Consider the following 18,007-nt stretch of genomic DNA (forward strand, 5'->3'; position numbering starts at 1 on the left):
CTCTCCTCCTTATGACACTCTTTATATTTATCTACCAATTGGGTTTCCAGTCATTCAATTAGTCAAACTAAAGATTGTAGGGTCAACTTGACCCTCTGCTCCATTACTGTAAAATTCACTTGTTCATTGCTCACCACTATCAGTTAGAAATGCGTTCAGCTATGAGATACAGAAACCCTACCTAACAATGGCTTAAATACATTCATTTATTTTTCTTACATAACAAAAAGTCACATCCACATTCAAGGCAGGAAGAATAGGAAGGTGAAGGGTGAAGCCAGCTGACTTTCCCTTTTGTTAGGATAGAAAAAACTTTCCCAGAAATCTCCAAAGCATACTTCCCCTTAGGCCTCATTGGTCAGAACTGGATCCCATGGCCCCTCCCCGGCCCCGCCAACCTACAAAGGAAGCTGATCAGTTAGGGAATAAGATTGTCATAATTGGCATAGACCAGTGTAGATCTATCACTGATCTGGACACATTGATTCAGCCCAAATCAAGTTCTGTTAGCAAGGAAGATGGGAAAATGGTTTTGGGTAAAAAATGGTGTTGGCCACAATTGCAATCTGCTCATTTTAGTTCTGCAGCAGCTGATTTTAGGTATGGCACAGTGGCTCATGCCATATATAAATGGCCGGGTGCGGTGGCTCACGCCTATAACCCTAGCACCTTGGGAGGCTGAGGCCAGTGGATCTCCTGAGCTCAGGAGTTCAAGACCAGTCTGGGCAACATGGCGAAACCCTGTCTCTACCAAAATCACAAAAAATTAGCCAGGTGTGGTGGTGCGTGCCTGTGGTCTCAGCTACTTGGGAGGCTGAGGTGGGAGGACCGCTTGAGCGTAGGAGGTGGAGGTTGCAGTGAGCTGAGATGGCACTGCTGCACTCCAGCCTGGGTGACAGAATGAGACCCCATCTCAAACAAAACAAAGCAAAAACCAGAATCATGAATACTAAGGGCATGCCTCACAAATCCCTGTGGTCTCATATCTGACCAATTGTGCCCATGTATGTTTCTTACCCCAACATACAGTAACATGTGCAGCCCCTTATCTTAAAAGGGTGAACTTTGCTTGAGTTACATGCAATGGATTCAGCAGGTTCTTGCCAAGTGTTGGCTGCCTGTTTGCTCTCCTGATGTCCACCTGATTAAAAGAACCTTATAAAAGGAGGAAAAGCTCAGGGTAAAAACATTTCATGCAGCCTCTAGAAACAGAACTCAGTCCCTTAGGAAAAGTCACCTCTCTCTGGTAGGACATGGCACCAACGATTGCCACACACTAGTGAGAGTTGGGCCAACCAGTTGTAGGGGTGGAAAGTCCTCTGGTTTGGTGTCGTCTTTGTCGGGAAAAAGGCAGAACTCTTTCCTCCCCTTCTTAACTCCACCTCTCACCCAGATTTGCAAGCAAACGTTACATTGGGCCAACAGTGGGAATCTGAGAACTTTTTAGCAGAAATTTTCACTATTTTGGCATTTGAAACCTAGTGTAAAGTAATTGGAAGAAAAAAGTGTCTATGGAGTTCTGTAGGTCTTACTCAAACATGTTCTGAGAAAAATCAACTCAAGGACATTGTCACGAGTAAAGACTATCTAGGGTCCTTGGCTCCGGAGGCCTTGCCATTCTCATGGGAAACCAAGAGTAGTGTTGAGGAGCACGCTCAAGTCAGAAGATTTTCATACAAATCCTCGCTTCCCACATACTAGCTGAGTGACTTCGACAAGTCGCTTGCCCTCTCTGTGCACAGTTCTGATGCGTGCTGGAGCTGGTTTATCCCCACTGGAAAGACAGATGTTTGCATTTCTTCCCAACTCTGTGTTCACTGACATCATGTTGGCTGTGGTGGGAATCTTTACACCATGGGAATTGGCAAATCAGTGTTTCCCCAGTCCACAGAGTTGTAAACATTTACCGGTGCACCACTGCATGTTTTCTACTTTGTACAATGGGCTGATAATACCTTCCTCACCTAGGGGATGAATTGAGAGAACTCATAGGAGACAAAAGTGATAGCCCTTAATACATACGAGCTTTCTAATTCTTTTAGCCATGTAAATGTTTGCTATATTATTGTTGAGACTGCTTTTTGGAGAGGTGGGAGCTGATTTCACTTGCTCTATCATTGGTTTGCAAAGCCACTTACCCTTTTGGTATCCCTGTTGCTCCTGGGGCCTATTTGACTGCTATGGCAACCTGTCAACCTACCCTGAAATTCAGCAAATTATTTAACCTGATGGCATGGCCGGAATAATGGGGTTGTGTTGGCAGAGAGACACCGGAGTCTCTGAAGAAACCACATGCATGATACAAAGGTCCCAGATTATTACACCTGAGTGGGGGATATATCTTGACCTGATTGTGGTGGAGATGGACTGTAATCAATGGAGGACTACAATGGCATGGTCTCAGCTCACTGCAACCTCTGCCTCCCAGGTTCGGTTGATCCTCCTGTCTCAGCCTCCCAAGTAGCTGGGATTACAGGCGTGCTCCACCTTGCCTGGCTAATTTTTGTATTTTTAGTAGAGATGGAGTTTCTCCATGTTGGTCAGGCTGATCTTGAACTCCTGACCTCAGGTGATCCACCTGCCTTGGCCTTCCAAAGTGCTGGGATTACAGGCGTGAGCCACTGAGCCTGGCCAATTTCCATGAATTTCAAATGGCTTAATAGATAGCTTATTAAAATATAAAAACAAAAACCAGGAGACAGGATGGTATAAAGATGAGAAAGACACACTCTGAAATGCCATCAGCTGTGTCTTAGGATACCGCTAGAATGGGATAGATTTCTTATTCTCCTTTTTGGGGATATCTCATCCTGCATTAGTCAGCTATTCCACAATGATGCTGCTTAACACACTGCTCCAGAACTCAGTGGCTTACAATAACAAGAATTTGTTCCCACACAAATTGTCTGTGGGTCAGCTGATCTAGCTCGGCTTGGCTCCGGGCTGTGGACTCCATTTAGATCTGCTGCATGGATTCCATTCAGTGGCTCAGGTGATGACCTGGGGAATCCTGTTCTCACAGTGGAGGCAGGAGTGCAAAAGGATTGCAAAAGCATAGTGGCAGCCTCTGCTCACATCACACCCACTAACATCCCATTGGCCAAAGGAAGTCAAATGGCCAAGCCCAACAGCAACAGGCAGGTAGTATATGCTACTCATGCTGGGAGAGGAGAGGGGAGAAAATATTTGCTGAACAATGATCCAAACTGTCACACAAACCATCACACTTATTTGAAAATAAGCTGATAAACTATTTTTCTAATTAAAAATATGTTCTTGTTAAAAATAATACTTTACATTTGTATTGCATATTATGGTTTTAAAAGCATTTCTGCACCATTCTCTCATACATTTCTTCCAGTGATAGAGTGGAAAGGTAGCATCCCCATTTTTAAAGATGTGAAGATTCTGGCTGCATTATTTTCCTAGAACTGGTGTAACAAAATTACCATAAGCCTTGTGGCTTGAAACAGAAATTTATTCTCCCACAGTTCTGGAGCCTAGAAGTCCAAAATCAAGATGGCGGCAGGGCCATGCTGTCTCTGAAGGGCGCAGGGAGGAATCTGTCCTTGCCTCTTCCTGGCTTCTGGTGTTTGCTGGCGGTCTTTGGGACTCCTTGGCCTGCACCTGCATCACCCCTGTCTCTGTCTCCACCATCACATGGCCTGGCTTCTGGTGTTTGCTGGCGGTCTTTGGGACTCCTTGGCCTGCACCTGCATCACCCCTGTCTCTGTCTCCACCATCACATGGCCTTTCCCGCTCTTTACCTTTGTTAGTTAGTTTGTTTGTTTAAGACAGAGTTCTGTTCTTGTTGCCCAGGCTGGAGTGCAATGGCACGGTCTTGGCTCACTGCAACCTCTGCCTCCCAGGTTCAAGCGATTCCCCTGCCTCAGCCTCCCAGTAGCTGGGATTACAGGCTCCCATCACCACGCCTGGCTAAGTTTTGTACTTTTAGTAGAGATGGGCTTTCACCATGTTGGTCGGGCTGGCCTCGAACTCCTGACCTCAGGTGCTCTGCCTGCCTCAGCCTCCCAAAGTGCTGGGATTATAGGCATGAGCCACTGCGCCCAGCCTACCTTTTCCTTTTTTTAAGGACACCAGTCATATTGAATTTAGGACTCACCTTAATCCAGTATGATGTCATCTTTACTTGATGACATCTGCAAAGACCCTATTTTCACATAAGGTCACATTCACAGGTTCTGTGCAGATGTGAATGTGGGGGGACACCATTAACTCAGTACACTGGCTGGCAGAATTTATGGCATCTACACTCTTTCTTGACAATTCCTCTGGTGTCTGGTATCCTCCCTGCCAAATCCATGCCACATCTCTAAGGCCAGAGCTTCTTACACTTCTCTGGGCACACATATCGCTGAGAGTCTTGTTAAAAGGCAGACTCTGACTCAGAAAGTTCTGGGTGGACCTCAGAGCTGGGACTAGGGTGAGCCGAGGAGGTGCCCTGTACGACCCTGACAGTGAGGGCCTCCTTAAATGCTGTGCCCGGGATGCCTCACCTGTGCCACCCTAGTCCTGGCCCTGTGAGATTCTGCCTTTCTGACAAATGCTGCTGGGCCAAGGACCACACTTTGAGTTGCAGTCCACGTGGGTTTCATGCGTGGTATCTCACCCTCAATAGCAATGAGGGTGTTTCCATTTTGAAGTTGGATGTCTGTAACTCCTAGAAAGGTAACAGTGGTTCTGCTACATTTTTCTTTTTCTTTTTAAATAACATTGGGTCACATGGGCTGAGCTGGCTGCCAATAATGTTGGTTCTTTAGTGACATTTCAGGAAATTAAGTTGGTAGCACAGAGATTCAGGGCCCCTTTGTAAGCACCTGGTCAGACCTTCATCCCCAGCCCTCCTGGCTTCCCAGAATATCCCACCATTAGTTCTGCCTCCTGACCTCTGTAGCACTGCCTGGAAGAGGTCTTTGCTCTCTTCCAATAGCCTCCCCTACCAGCCAGGGGCTGGGCCCAAACCAGCTACCCCATCACCAGCAATAGAGCCTATGCACTGAGCCCTGACCCCAGGCCTTGCTGCAAGCCCTACTCTTTCCTTACAGTTTTATATATATGTATTTTTTATTTATATTATATATATATTTATATATTTATTTTAAAATTTTATTTTTAGAGAATAAAATTTTCTCACTGCTTTGTCGCCCGGGCTGGAGTGCAGTGGTGCAGTCATAGCTGTCTATATTTTTGAACTTAATTTGCCTTCCCTGTTACCGGCCCCATTTATGTCCATCAACACATCTCTTGAGTCAGAGGGCACAGGCTTGGGGTGTTGGGCCCTTCTCTCCCCCAGATCCTCTGCTCCTCTCACACAGGGTTCTGCCTTCTCTCCACGGTCCACTTTTGCAACTGAGGGATGTCAGAGGGCAGCCAGAGGCCTCCCTGCCCAACTTCCAGGGGTGAAGAAGAGAGACACTATCCTGTTAAGTCCCCATGCAGCGTTTGTCATTTGCAGTGGCTGGGGAGAAGCGGCTATAGGATTTTTCCTCTGTGATGACTGAAGACACTGCAGCACATGGGGAATTATGTGTGTTTTTGGAGCTCACAGAGTAAGTTGGAGAAAAGAGGTAAATCCTTTTAGTGGAAAGAATCTTCCCCACAGGTGTTAGTCAGGAGCATTCTCATTCAGGTTTTTTAAAAATTGGGACTCCTCTGAGATAACTGAGCCTTTACAAAAATTATTATGATTATTTTAAATAGAGACAGGGTCTTGCTGTTGCCCAGGCTGGTCTTGAACTCCTAGGCTCAAGCAATCCTTCCGCCTTGGCTTCCCAAAATGCTGGGATTACAGATGTGAGCCACCACACCCGGCCAATCACTGAGTCTTGATGCAACATGAGATGTGTGTGCAAATGTCAGGATAGCTTTTTCTTTTCTGTTTTTGTTTGTTTGTTTGTTTTGTTTGTTTTGTTTTTGTTTTTTTGAGATGGAGGAGTCTCGCTCTTTCACCCAAGCTGGAGTGCAATGGTGTGATCTCGGCTCATCGCAATCTCTGCCTCCCAGGTTCAAGTGATTCTCCTGCCTCAGCCTCCTGAGTAGCTGGGATTACAGGCAGGTGCCACCACACCTGGCTAATTTTGTATTTTTAGTAGAGACGGGGTTTCTCCATTTTGGTCAGGCTGGTCTCGAACTCCCAACCTCAGGTGATCCTCCTGCCTCGGCCTCCCAAAATGCTGGGATTACAGGCGTGAGCCACCGTGCCCGGCCTCCCCTCTTTCTGATAGCACTCAATATTTCCACAAAACTCCAGTGAGGTTCAAGGAATTGGAAAAACTTTGAAGCAAGTGAGGGCCAAGGGCTTCACTTTTTCAGTTTTTCAGATTTTCCAGCTATGATTTCCTGGACTCAAGAGTCCTTGGCTGTAGGGTGCATGAGAAGGAAAGATGGGTGAAATAACAAAGAGGAATGTTCCCCTTCTTTCTCCTACCACTGAGAGATTCTGGGGTGACAGGGGTGGAAAGGAGAGAGGCAGGAAAGTCACGCTATGTGAGAAAATAATTAAAATGAATATAGAGATAACTAAATGTAGAAGCCAAATTTTTTTTTTTTTTTGAGACAGGGTCACTGAGGCTGGAGTGTGATGGCATGATCATAGCTCACTGCCACCTTGAACTCCTGGGGCTCAAGGGATCCTCTCATCTCAGCCTCCCAAGTAGCTAGGACTACAGGCATGTGCCACCATGCCCAGCTAATTTTTAAAAATCTTTGTAGAGATGGGGTCTTGCTGTGTTGCCCAAGCTGGTCTTGAACTCCTGGGCTCAGGTAAGCCTCCTGCCTTGGCCTCCCAAAGTGCTGGGATTACAAGGTGAGCCACTATGCCCAGCCCCAAAAAATAAATCTTGTGAGTTAAAAATAAAATTTTAAAGTGATTTTAGAAGACAGATATTATAAAATATCTTGACTTCTTGTATTAAATGAGTTTTCAAATTAAAGCTTCCTCATTTCCTTGCTTTTCTGACCGTGGGACTAAAAATGAAACTTTCCCAAAATTAAGCACGGTGGCTCACGCCTGTAATCCCAGCACTTTGGGAGGCCGAGGCAGGCGGATCACCTGAGGTCAGGAGTTCAAGACTAGCCTGACTAACATGGAGAAACCCTGTCTCTACTAAAAAAAAAATACAAAATTAGCCAGGCGTGGTGGTGCATGCCTGTAGTCCCAGCTACTTGGGAGGCTGAGGCAGGAGAATCGCTTGAACCTGGAAGGCGGAGGTTGTGGTTAGCCGAGGTCACGCCATTGCTCTCCAGCCTGGGCAACAAGAGTGAAACTCCATCTCAAAAAACAAAAACAAAAATCAAAACAAAGAAAAAAACAACAACACTCTAAGCACCTCATTTCTCTGGCTCCCAGACCTTTTTGGTCCAGCCTCTCCTCCCACAGCTAACTGCTCTTAATGCCCCTGGTTCTCTCTTACTGGTATGAGCCTGAGCTCAGGAACGCCTGCTCTGGAGCTGGGGTAAGGGGCATTTCAAGGCTGGGCAAGGCTGGGGAAGGAAGGGTGGGGTTTGCTGGGTTAAGCTTAGTGGCTTCTGGAGTCAAGACAAACACTGCTCATTGGCAGTGTGACCCTGGGCAAGTTCACCTTCTGAACCTTTCTCCTTTGTAGAGGAAGCCATTTCTACCCTCTATGGGCTGACAGGAGAATTGCACAAAGGGATATCTATAAACTGCATGTCACTAAAGCACAGTGCCCTCAACACTCAGCCATCAGAATCAGAGGCTTCTGCTGTTCTTTTGCCGCTGGGGATCTTTGCTTGCTGGTGTGTGTGTGTGTGTGTGTGTGTGTGTGTGTGTGTGTGTGTGTGTGTGTGTGTTTTAATATAGAACTGGAAAGAGACAAAAGAGCTCACGATAAGGCAGGATATGCCAGGAAATCTGTGACCAAGTCAGTGAGAAAGGAGTTGAAACCAGCGGGTAAGTGAGGTTTCTAAGGGGCTCTCTGAGGACCCCTGGAATCTGCCACTCCCCACACCACGGGAGGGAATGACCCGGAATCTTGGCGCTGTGAGGGGAGACACATGTTAGACCTCAGAGTTGCAGTCCCTTTTCATAATACAGGAAACAGTCACCTTTTTGGAGACAGTAGGTTGGAGAGGACACAACAGGACTGTACTCAAATCCATATAAATCTTTTACTTAAAAGTCATATAAAAGAATAAAAAATGCAGATTTCTGAATCAACTGTAGATAAGGAAGCAAATGATGTTGAAAGGTGCCCATTAATTTAAAATTTCATCATAGGAAGTTGGGTGACCTTTTGCACTCAGTATTAAAAAAAACATCAAGTTGCTCTTTGGAACAGTAGCATTTAGGTTTTTTTTTTTCTTTTGGTCACACTTGTTTATTTCTTTGGGATGTTGCTGTGTGTCGTGGAAGAAACGCTCCCCTGAAAACTGTAACCAAACAAAGTTTGGTTAAAACCAGTTGGTTCCTTTGTTTTCATGGAAATGTCAGACAACTATGAAAAGCTAAGGAAGCATGTTGAACTGAAGGTCTGGCTTTGGTAAATTAGGCAGAGATGTTCTCAGCAGCAAACAGGTAAAATCTGACATTGAGAAGCATTATTTTAATGTAGGACCAGTTATAATCTTAAAGAACTGACTAGGTTCTAAAATAATAGAACTGAGAAATAGGACTGAGAAATGACCAACATCAAGTATAATACGGTACACTTAGCACTTGTTTCTATAGAAAACATTTCAAATCAAGTTCTTTATGATGTGAACCAGATTTTCCAAATGCCTAAACCACTTCTGAGCTTTAAGCAAGGCCTCAGAAATTCAGCGGGTGCCTGGGAGGCTTCATTCACATTCACCTCTAAGGAGAGGCTAAAAGAGGAATTTCCAGATGGCAGCTACTGGCTCAGAACCAGGGGGTCCCTTGCCAAGTCTGTCTCTATGTGGCTCCCGGAATTGCTGAGGTCTCACTTCTCAGAGGGCTTTGATGGAAAATAAAGCAACAGCTGACGCTCACGGGCCTCGGAACTCTGGCCAGGCTCCCTGAGGGGTGCATCCTAGGAGAACTGAAAAATGGGATTGGAGCTTTTGCCTTATCCTTACACCCCAAGTTCTTTGTGTGGCAGAACATCTATGAAAAAATAAAATATTGCCTGATATTTCCCTTTACTTCTGGTATTGCTTTTGACCTTCTCAAAACCCACCCCTCCCACCTCTAACAAACCAAAATGGAAAATGACAATTCAGGCAGCTGTTAATTGGCTCACTCTCTCAAGGCAAGCACTGTCTCAAGGCAGTCTCGAGGCAGAGATGACACAGCAAAAAACAGAGGGGGAGAAAAAAGTTATTATTGGCTTGTGATTTACAAAAGCCAAAGGCCTTTATATAAAAGGCCGGGAGTCGTACCAACATAGATACCAAATCCAGGAGAACACAGACCAGCGGTAAGAGGGACGCTTCCCTACGACCCAGACCAGCCTAAAGCCCCTGTGGGGGCAGCCAGTGGGGAGCTGTCAGACCTTGGACATGGTGGTCTTTGAGAATAGGTCTGCCCTTCTCTCCCTGACCAGTTGGGATAGAGACCTGACTGGAATCCTTGACGCTGGCAGGTGTTTCTATGAACAGAGAGGACTGTGCCTGTCTTCCTGAATCCCAACCCAGAGTAGAAGCAGTTGAGACATGGATCTGGGTTGAGAAATGGGTTTTCCTGTCCCCCTGTGTCACCCACATCTTCACAAAGGACTTACAGGTGGCTGAGAGATCTGTAGGAATGGAATGGGGCTTGCAGGTGGCCCCAGAAATCTGAGGAGACCAATGACTAAGACCAGATGTGGGTCAGTGGTCATCTTGGCAGGTAACACTGTGGACAGATGACACTGAGGGCCACTCCTCTGACCTTGGGTTGTCAACTGCTACCTGGTAGCCCCACCCCTCCCCTTTCTACCCCGAGACTTTGGCCTCCAGGGAAAAAGTGTGTGTAGGAACTCCCTCTGCCATTTTGAAAAGACAGGAGCTAAAAGCAGTTCCATGAAGGACAGGCGTTTCGTTTCATACCTGAGTTTGTGAAATAAGAGTTGTTCTTGCTACACGTGATTTTTACCTTTCTGTCTTCTCCATTGACTTAGTAATGAGACAGATCAGCACGAGGATAACTTGTAGCCATACACCTGGCAGGTTCTGCAAGTCAGAGAACTGTAACCACATGCTGGGCCTTAGAGCAATCTTAGGGCACCTGCTTTTCTCTTGCTCACCCATTTTATAGAAAAAACAAGAGAGGCTCCTTCCGTGGCTGGTAGCACAGGGCAAAGTAAGGAAAGGGATGTGCCAGCAGTGGGTTTGAATGAGGATCTGGGTGACCAGCGATGAATGTATGTTGTCTGTTAGTCCAGAATCTACATGCTGGGCAAGTTAGGGATCCCTCTGGGGAGGGGCGCCTTTGGCTTGCCTTGTTGGTGTGAGCTGAGCACGCGTGCTTGTTTCAATCCTGACCGCCGGTCAATTTGTGGAACAAGTCCTCATCGAGTGTTTCATTCTGGTCCTTGGAGCGGGTGGACAAGAAAATGTAGCCGCCAATGTACTCGTGCACAATCTTGCAATCTGCACTCAGGCAGGTGAAAGCAGTAAAGACGTTTTGGTCAAACTCGATGACCACCTGGAAGAGGAAGGCACAGAGAAGCTTAAACTCTGACAAGGAATGATGAGAAAGAGGTGCTTTGCTGGACTGGCCCCTGGAGCTGAGGGCTGCTGAGGTGGATGACAGATGGATATCTCTCTAAAACACAGAAAACCATCACTTCCATTAAACACTTCCAGAAAACATCTTTGCTCTCTTTGCGCCCTCTGGTGGTGTCGACTTTGCTGCACGTCTGGTTAAAAAAACTCCCAACACATTTTGTCTATAGTTTAGATACAAGGATTCTGCCCAAGCACTCCCTGTCTCCCTGTGTTGAGGGGCAGGGTGCTTCGCAGGCACTTTATTTTTATTTTTTTTTGAGATGGAGTCTCTCTCTGTCACCTAGGCTGGGGTACAGTGGCACGATCTCGGGCCACTGCAACCTCTGCCTCCCAGGTTCAAGCGATTCTCATGCCTCAGCCTCCCAAGTAGTTGGGATTACAGGTGTGTGCCACCACACCTGGCTAATTTTTGTATTTTCAGTAGAGACGGGGGTTTCACCATGTTGGCCAGGCTGGTCTTGAACGCCTGACCTCAAGTGATCCATGCCTCGGACCCCCAAAGTGTTGGGATGATAGGCGTGAGCCACTGCACCCGGCCTGCAGGCTCTTTAATGAATAAAAGTCTGCCTGAATTTTCCTACAGCCACTGCCCCGAACCCTTTGCTAGCTGCAAGTCATAAACTCTAAGCACTAGAAGAAAGACTTAGAGACTTTGCTGGTTCACAACCTTGGCTGCCCATTGAAATCACTTGTGGACCTTTAAAAATTACTAATGGTTCGCTCCTCCTCCCAGAGATTCAGATTTAACTGGCCTTGGGTGTGGTCTAGGCAGTGGTGTTTTAAAGCTCCCCAGGTGATCCTAATATGCATCAAGGCTTTAGAGCTACCGCCTTAGAGGTCATCTAATCTCTGAACTTGATTTTACAAATAAGCACCCAGATGATTATCAACACTGCTGAGAGGAAGTCAGGGTTCTTAACAAATGTGTGGGTCTCTTACCATCCCTCTATGTCAATGACTTTCTATTGGAAAATGAGAATGCCAAAGGAATGAGGGAAGATTGAGTCTGTATCAGCAACATCTGAATGTTTTAATTAATTCAAGAATGAATGAAACAGGGTCTTGCTTTGTTACCCAGGCTGGAGTGCAGTGGCACAGTCACAGCTCACTGTAACCTCGAACCTCAACTGATCATCCCTGGCTGAGTAGCTGAAACTACAGGTGCACACCATCACACCTGGCTAGTTCAGCTTTTTTTTTTTTTTAATTTTCTGTAGAGACAGGGTCTCATTATGTTGCCCAGGCTGGTCTCGAACTCCCAGCCTCAAGTGATCCTCCCACCTCGGCCTCCCAAAGCACTGGGCAGAATGTTTTAAATTAGCGGCAGGATGCTAAGCTGCCTCTAACTTCATCTAGAATTTTCCATGATACAGGCTTGGCCTGAACTTAGCTCCTAGGATGGGAGATGATGGGAGGCTGTAACATAGGCTAAGGGTTTGAGGGCTCCTGGTTTTAAGAGGTGAAGCTTTTCTCAGTCATCACTATGGACCTCACTTGTTTCTTCAGCAGTTTTCCCTTTTGGGCCTGGAATGCTCTCCAGGTGAGCAACTGAATCTTCGAGTCCTCAATCGGGTTTCTTGGCAGCCAGTCAGATGAGGCTTTTTTTGGATTTATTTTGCATAGCACTTACATCTCCAGTAGTTTCTCGTAAGTAAGTATCAAGCTAAATCCTATATAATCCTATGCTGAGTCAATGAAAATTAATGAAACTGCTCAGCAATTTCAGAACCTGTCTATATTGAAAGTCTGCATGGAGACTAAGCCAACTTGTGGTGCTAATGCCTGTTAGGAAGCTGCCCAGAATTGCATATGATTATTTTAGCAGACAGTTACCACATGCTTGCAGTTTCTTAGGTCTAAATAGAAGAACACCTTTTAAAAATCAGAATAATCTGCAATTCTGAGGGACACACATTTATAGGCTCAACACTGAAGAGCAAAAACTTTCACTTTACCTGCCGGGTTTCCCAGTTTACATTCCACTGTTTGATATTTGTGAATCTCCATGTTGTCACTGGAATCCCGGTGGCTGCATCAATTTTAATCAACCTGTTATATGAAACTCCCAGAATGTCATCTTTCTTGCTTCCTTTAAATCTGAAAAGAATCATAATATTAGTTAAGAGAAGCAACTGCTTCCTATAATACAATGTTCACTCACATATAACTTCTTAAAAATACTACCAGTATTTCTGAATCATTTCAGAGGAATGGACAATGAAGAATTAACTTTCTGCAGGGGGTCATTTTTATTGGGATATAGACAGCATGAAAAAAGAATGAAGGCTATCCTGCAGATGGTCTTTAAGTAAAACTGACATCAGAGAGAAGAAAAATAAGATGGAATCAAATAAATTCATTCAAAATGATTACTGACTCTGTGTTGGGCACCCTTCTAGGCACGGGAGATATAGTAGTAAACTAAATGGATGGAAAATTTCTGACTGTGGGAGGGAGAAGATCATAAGTATGAGGTACATATGCCAGATAAGATGAAGGAAAATAAAGTTGGAAGGGCTACAGGGAATACTGGTAATAAGGTGGTTACAGTTTAAAACAGGGAGGTCAGTGAAAAGGTGACATTTGATCAAAAAATGGATATGCATGAGGATGTGAGCCATGTGGATATCTGGGGAAAGAGTATTCCAGGCAGAGGGCACAGCCACTTAAAAAAAATTTTTTTTAATGTGCTTAAGGACCTGCCAGGAGGCCCATGTGGCTGACACAGTGAAGGAGGGGAGAGAAATGTGAGTTCAAGAGCAAAGGCCTTGTAGGCCACTGTAAGGATCTGGCTTTTACTCTGAGTGAGATAAGAAATCCTTCAGATTTTGTGTGTGTGTGTGTCTTGTAGAGACAGGGTCTTGTTATGTTGCCCAGACTAGTCTTGAACTCCCGAACTCAGGCAATCCTCCTGCCTTTGCCTCCCAAAGTGCTGGGATTACAGGCATAAGCCGTCACACCTGTCCCAGATGGTTTTGAGCAGAGGCTTCACAAAATCTGATTTAGATTTTAAAAGGATCCATCTGGCTGCTAAGTTGAAAACTTAGTGGGACCAGGGTAGAGGCAGGAACACCAACCAGGATCACTCTGGACCGGCTCTGTGATGGTGGTGGAGGAGGCGGAAGAAGTGGTCGGATTCTGTGTGTACTTTGAAGGTAGAGTCACTAGGAGTTGCCTATGGGCAGGATGTTGGTGTAAGAGAAAGAGCAGAGTCAAGAATGACTCCAAAGGATTTGGCCTGAACATCTAGGGCGAGGAGTTGCCTTCTACTGAGACGAAGAAGTATGTAGCGGGGAGCCAGTTTGGGGGGAAGATCCGGAACTTTGGACATGTTAAGATGAGATGCTCATTAGATATCCAAGGGTCACTGGATTTATGAATCTCCAGTTCAAGAGACAGTTCTGGGCTCAAGATATACATTTCAGAGTAATTGGCATATAAATGAAGTCAAAAGAATGGCTGAACCCAAGAGGGTGAGTAGAGATAGAGAAGAGGAATGCTTTAAGAACTGAGGCCTGGCTGGGTGCAGTGGTTCACATCTGAAATCCCAGCACTCTGGGAGGCCGAGGCAAGGGGATTACTTGAAGCCAAGAGATTGAGAGCAGCCTGGGTAACACAGTGAGATCCCATCTCCTAAAAGAAAGTCAGCTAGGTGTGGTGGCTCACAAGTCGCAGCTACTTGGGAGGCTGGGGTGAGAGGATCACATGAGCCCCGGAGTTTGAGGTTATAGTGAGCCATGATTGTGCCACTGTGACAGAGTGAGATCCTGCCTCTAATTAAAAAAAAAAACTGAGGACTGTGCACTCCGGTATTATAAGAGATTGGAAAGATGAGAAAGAACCAGCCAAGGAGACCAAAAGAACTGGTCAGTGAGGGAGGAGAAAAGCCAGGAAAGTCAGCTGTGTTGGAAGGCAAGTGATGCAAGTTGGCAAAGGGTAAGGGGTGACTCACTGTGTCAAATGCTGCGGAGAGGGTAGCTGGTGCAAGGACTGAGAGGCGACCAATGGACTCAGCAATGTGAAGGTCATGGGTGGCCAAGAGGTGACCTTGATGACAGAAAGTAGCAGGGGCAGTGGGGTAGGGAGGGAGAGAAAACCTAACTGGAGTGGTTTCAAGAGAGAATGGAAGCAAGGAATTGGAGGTAATAGGTACGTACAATACATTCAAGAAGTTTTACTGCAAAGTAGGGCAGAGAATGGGGAGAGCAGCTGGAGGGGGTTGCAAGAAGGGGAAACTGATGTGAAAAATGATGTTGCAGGAGACAGAAAAGCATAATTTTAAAAGAATTCCTAGCTGAATATGTCACTTTTCACATCATTCTTATCTTCTGCATGTCACCCTTGGTTAAAATTTACTCCACTTTTCTGGAATGTTTTCCACATTATTCCTTCATTTCACCACCTTAATGCTTAATATCACAAATTAACCCACTTCTTACTCCACCCACTTCTCTCTAACCTATGGGAGTTCCCTGGGCTGCTCTCCATCATCCAGGGAGCGGTGAAGCAAAGACCTAGGTTTCTCGGGTGTGGGCAGATCCCGATTCCTCCAGCCATCCTACACACAGCATGGCTGCTCCAGGCTTTGACTCTGACTGACCTTGGAAAAAGCAGATCTTCGCTACACCTGGGCCCACTGCCGCAAAGCCTCACCTCCATAAACAGGTGTTAGAGATAGAGGGAGGTGCAGGGGGAAATAGCTGGTAAAGGAGGAGTTGTCACCGGAAACTTGTTCAGGCCCACACCACGCTTCACCACGTATCAGGCACTTTGCTTGCAGGCTGCACTGGATTCTCTCAACACAGTAGGTTCGGAGTGCCCACTGAACACATGGAGAAGCTGCGGCTTGGGGAGCGCAGCGAAAATGCCCGGGTCACAGAGCTAGCAGAGGCAGAGGTGAGACTGAAAGCTGGGCCTGGTCAGTTCAAGTATTTATCTGGTTTTCACTATGCGGGGTTGACTTCAGGGTTACAGGTGAGTGTGTGTGTGTCTGCACATGGACACAAATGCACGCACATAGTGGGTATCCAGTACAACTCCGCCCTTCCTCACTCCTTTGTTGGGGTAAGTAAAGCAGAAGGAGTTGCTTGTTTGGGACAAACGTTGGGGACTGATGTTCAATGAGATATTTCAGTGAATAGGAAAGTCTGTTTTTTCTGTTGTTTTGTTTTTGTTTTAGAGACAGTCTCACTGTGTCGCCTAGGCTGGAGGGCAGTGGCGCGATCTCAGCTCACTGCAACCTCCACCTCCCAGGTTCAAGTAATTCTAGTGCCTCAGCCTCCTGAGTAGCTGGGACTACAGCTGCACACCACCACGCCCAGCTAATATTTTTTGTATTTTTAGTAGAGATGGGGTTTCGCTACGTTGCCCAGGGTGGTCTTGAATTCTTGAGCTCAGGCAATCCGTCCACTTTGGCCTCCCAAAGTGCTCGGATTACAGGCGTGAGCCACCGCGCCCAGCTGGAAAGTCTGAATAGACTCCCCTGTTAGAAGTAATGGAGGAATGGAGTCTTTGGAAAGGGCCAAGAAAACAAAAACTGCCAGTGCTTAAAAATACAAACCAATTTTCCCATCCCCAAATTATAAGATGAGAAAGTGACAGTACTTGCTGTACTGTAGGATTGGGGGTAGATTTTGCTTCAGCATCAGTCTCCTTTTCTGAACTGAAGAATGTAATTTGATTTACAAGCATGCTTGTGGATATGTTTTGGGAAACCATCCATTGTATACAGTGGGGCAGAGCCATAGTGCTAGGCGGGGATAACAAATGAGGATGCAGGACTTTATGCCAAGTGTGCCCTGGACTGGGGGTGAACTTGGACAAGTTACTTAAGCTGTCTTTCTGGGGGCAATAGATGGGCCTCCTATGCATCCTTCAGATCCAGAAATCTTCAGAGACCCGTGAGAACAGGGTTGCTACCTGATAAAGCTGGGTAGAAATAAGACAGAGCTTCTGGGACCTCTCTAAAAACCTAAAAATTCTGCAAAGCCACACCACGAGACACTATGAGACACAAAAAGGAGGAAGCTGACATGAAAGAAAGTCGTAGCCAGGTGTGGTGGCTCATGCCTGTAAACCCAGCACTTTGGGAGGCTGAGGTGGGAGGATTGCTCGAGATCAGGAGTTCGAGACCAGCCTGGGCGGCAAAGTGAGACACCACCCCCACCTCCCCCGCCACCCTCCCCACACCCGATCTCTTAAAAAAAAAACAAAAACTGAAAAGAAGTTACAGATTTCATAAAATCAATATGTGATGTTTACCCTCTGGTTTTGGAAAGGTAGTTATCCTAAAAAAAACCCTCCTTTTAAAATTTCCTTTCCCACATTTAGCTGAGTTTCAGGGGTGTTGGAACTTAGAACAGAAGGTATGGAAAAGGTTTATGAGCAGCCCAAAGTGTCAGGGCTATTTATAAAAGGGCAATATTCTCAAATAAAAAGCATTCTATATTCTACGCTAAATGAGAAAACTGGGGCTCCCCAAAAGCCACTTAAAATTGAATGGAAAGTGTGAGAAACAAGTGAACACTGTAATCACCTGACAAGGTAGTAGGTGAGGCCGAACTCAGGCAGTGACTGCCACGCCTGGATGAACCGCAGCTTGGCTTCGACCAGGGGCATCTGGGCCACGTTCTGGTGTGCCTCCAGGATCCGGGCGGCCAGCTGAACAGAAACACACATCAACCTCTCCTCACATGCACCGGCTGCTCTGTGATCACCCTGTTAGCTCCAGATCCCCCGTAAGAACAATACACTCAAGGTCCGTCTGCAGCTCTACAAAGACAATCCATTCTCATCCATTCATTCTCTCTCTTTTTCTACAAGATACAACAATCACTGGAAGAAGCAGGAAAAGGATCACCCAACACATAAACTTCTAAAGTTGGTGCAGTTGGAGAGCTCTGGGGTCCCTCTGTCTGAGGTCTGTGGAGTGTCCACAGACAATGATTCTACATAAATCAGCTCATCTGTGCAACTTTTAACCCACTCCTATAGAAGCATAATTTTAATTATTAATTTGTGAGAACTAAATAAGTTCAATCTGGGAATACCTACATGTTTAGTCAGCAGTACAGTCACCTCTAACAAAATTAACAATAATTTCATAACATCATCTAATATTCAGGACATAGTCAAATTTCACCATCAACTGATTTTTTCATGATGATACTCTTAATCAGATGGAATTACTCCTTTTTTTTTTTTTTTTTTTTTTTGAGACACAGTCTTGCTTTGTCGCCCTGGCTAGAGTGCAGTGGTGCAGTCTCAGCTCACTGCAGCCTCCACCTCCCGGGCTCGA

At 45.9% G+C, this 18,007-nt stretch overlaps 1 protein-coding gene across 3 annotated transcripts in view; it reads right to left on the reverse strand.

The window, feature by feature from the left end:
• Positions 1 to 3,457: 3,457 nt before the first annotated feature.
• The window catches only part of FERMT1 (FERM domain containing kindlin 1), a 50,267-nt gene continuing 35,717 nt past the window's right edge, over positions 3,458 to 18,007 (reverse strand). For all 3 annotated transcript variants that reach the window (XM_008974822.5, XM_003821357.6, XM_034947044.3), the window contains 3 exons: positions 17,246 to 17,370; positions 12,666 to 12,807; positions 3,458 to 10,627 (listed from right to left, as the gene is read on the reverse strand). In XM_008974822.5, the coding sequence (XP_008973070.2) occupies positions 10,454 to 10,627; positions 12,666 to 12,807; positions 17,246 to 17,370 (441 nt within the window). In that variant the 3' untranslated portion in view covers positions 3,458 to 10,453. The remainder of the gene's footprint in view (positions 10,628 to 12,665; positions 12,808 to 17,245; positions 17,371 to 18,007) is intronic.

Source organism: Pan paniscus, chromosome 21, assembly GCF_029289425.2.
Source record: "Pan paniscus chromosome 21, NHGRI_mPanPan1-v2.0_pri, whole genome shotgun sequence".
NCBI classification, from domain to species: domain Eukaryota; kingdom Metazoa; phylum Chordata; class Mammalia; order Primates; family Hominidae; genus Pan; species Pan paniscus.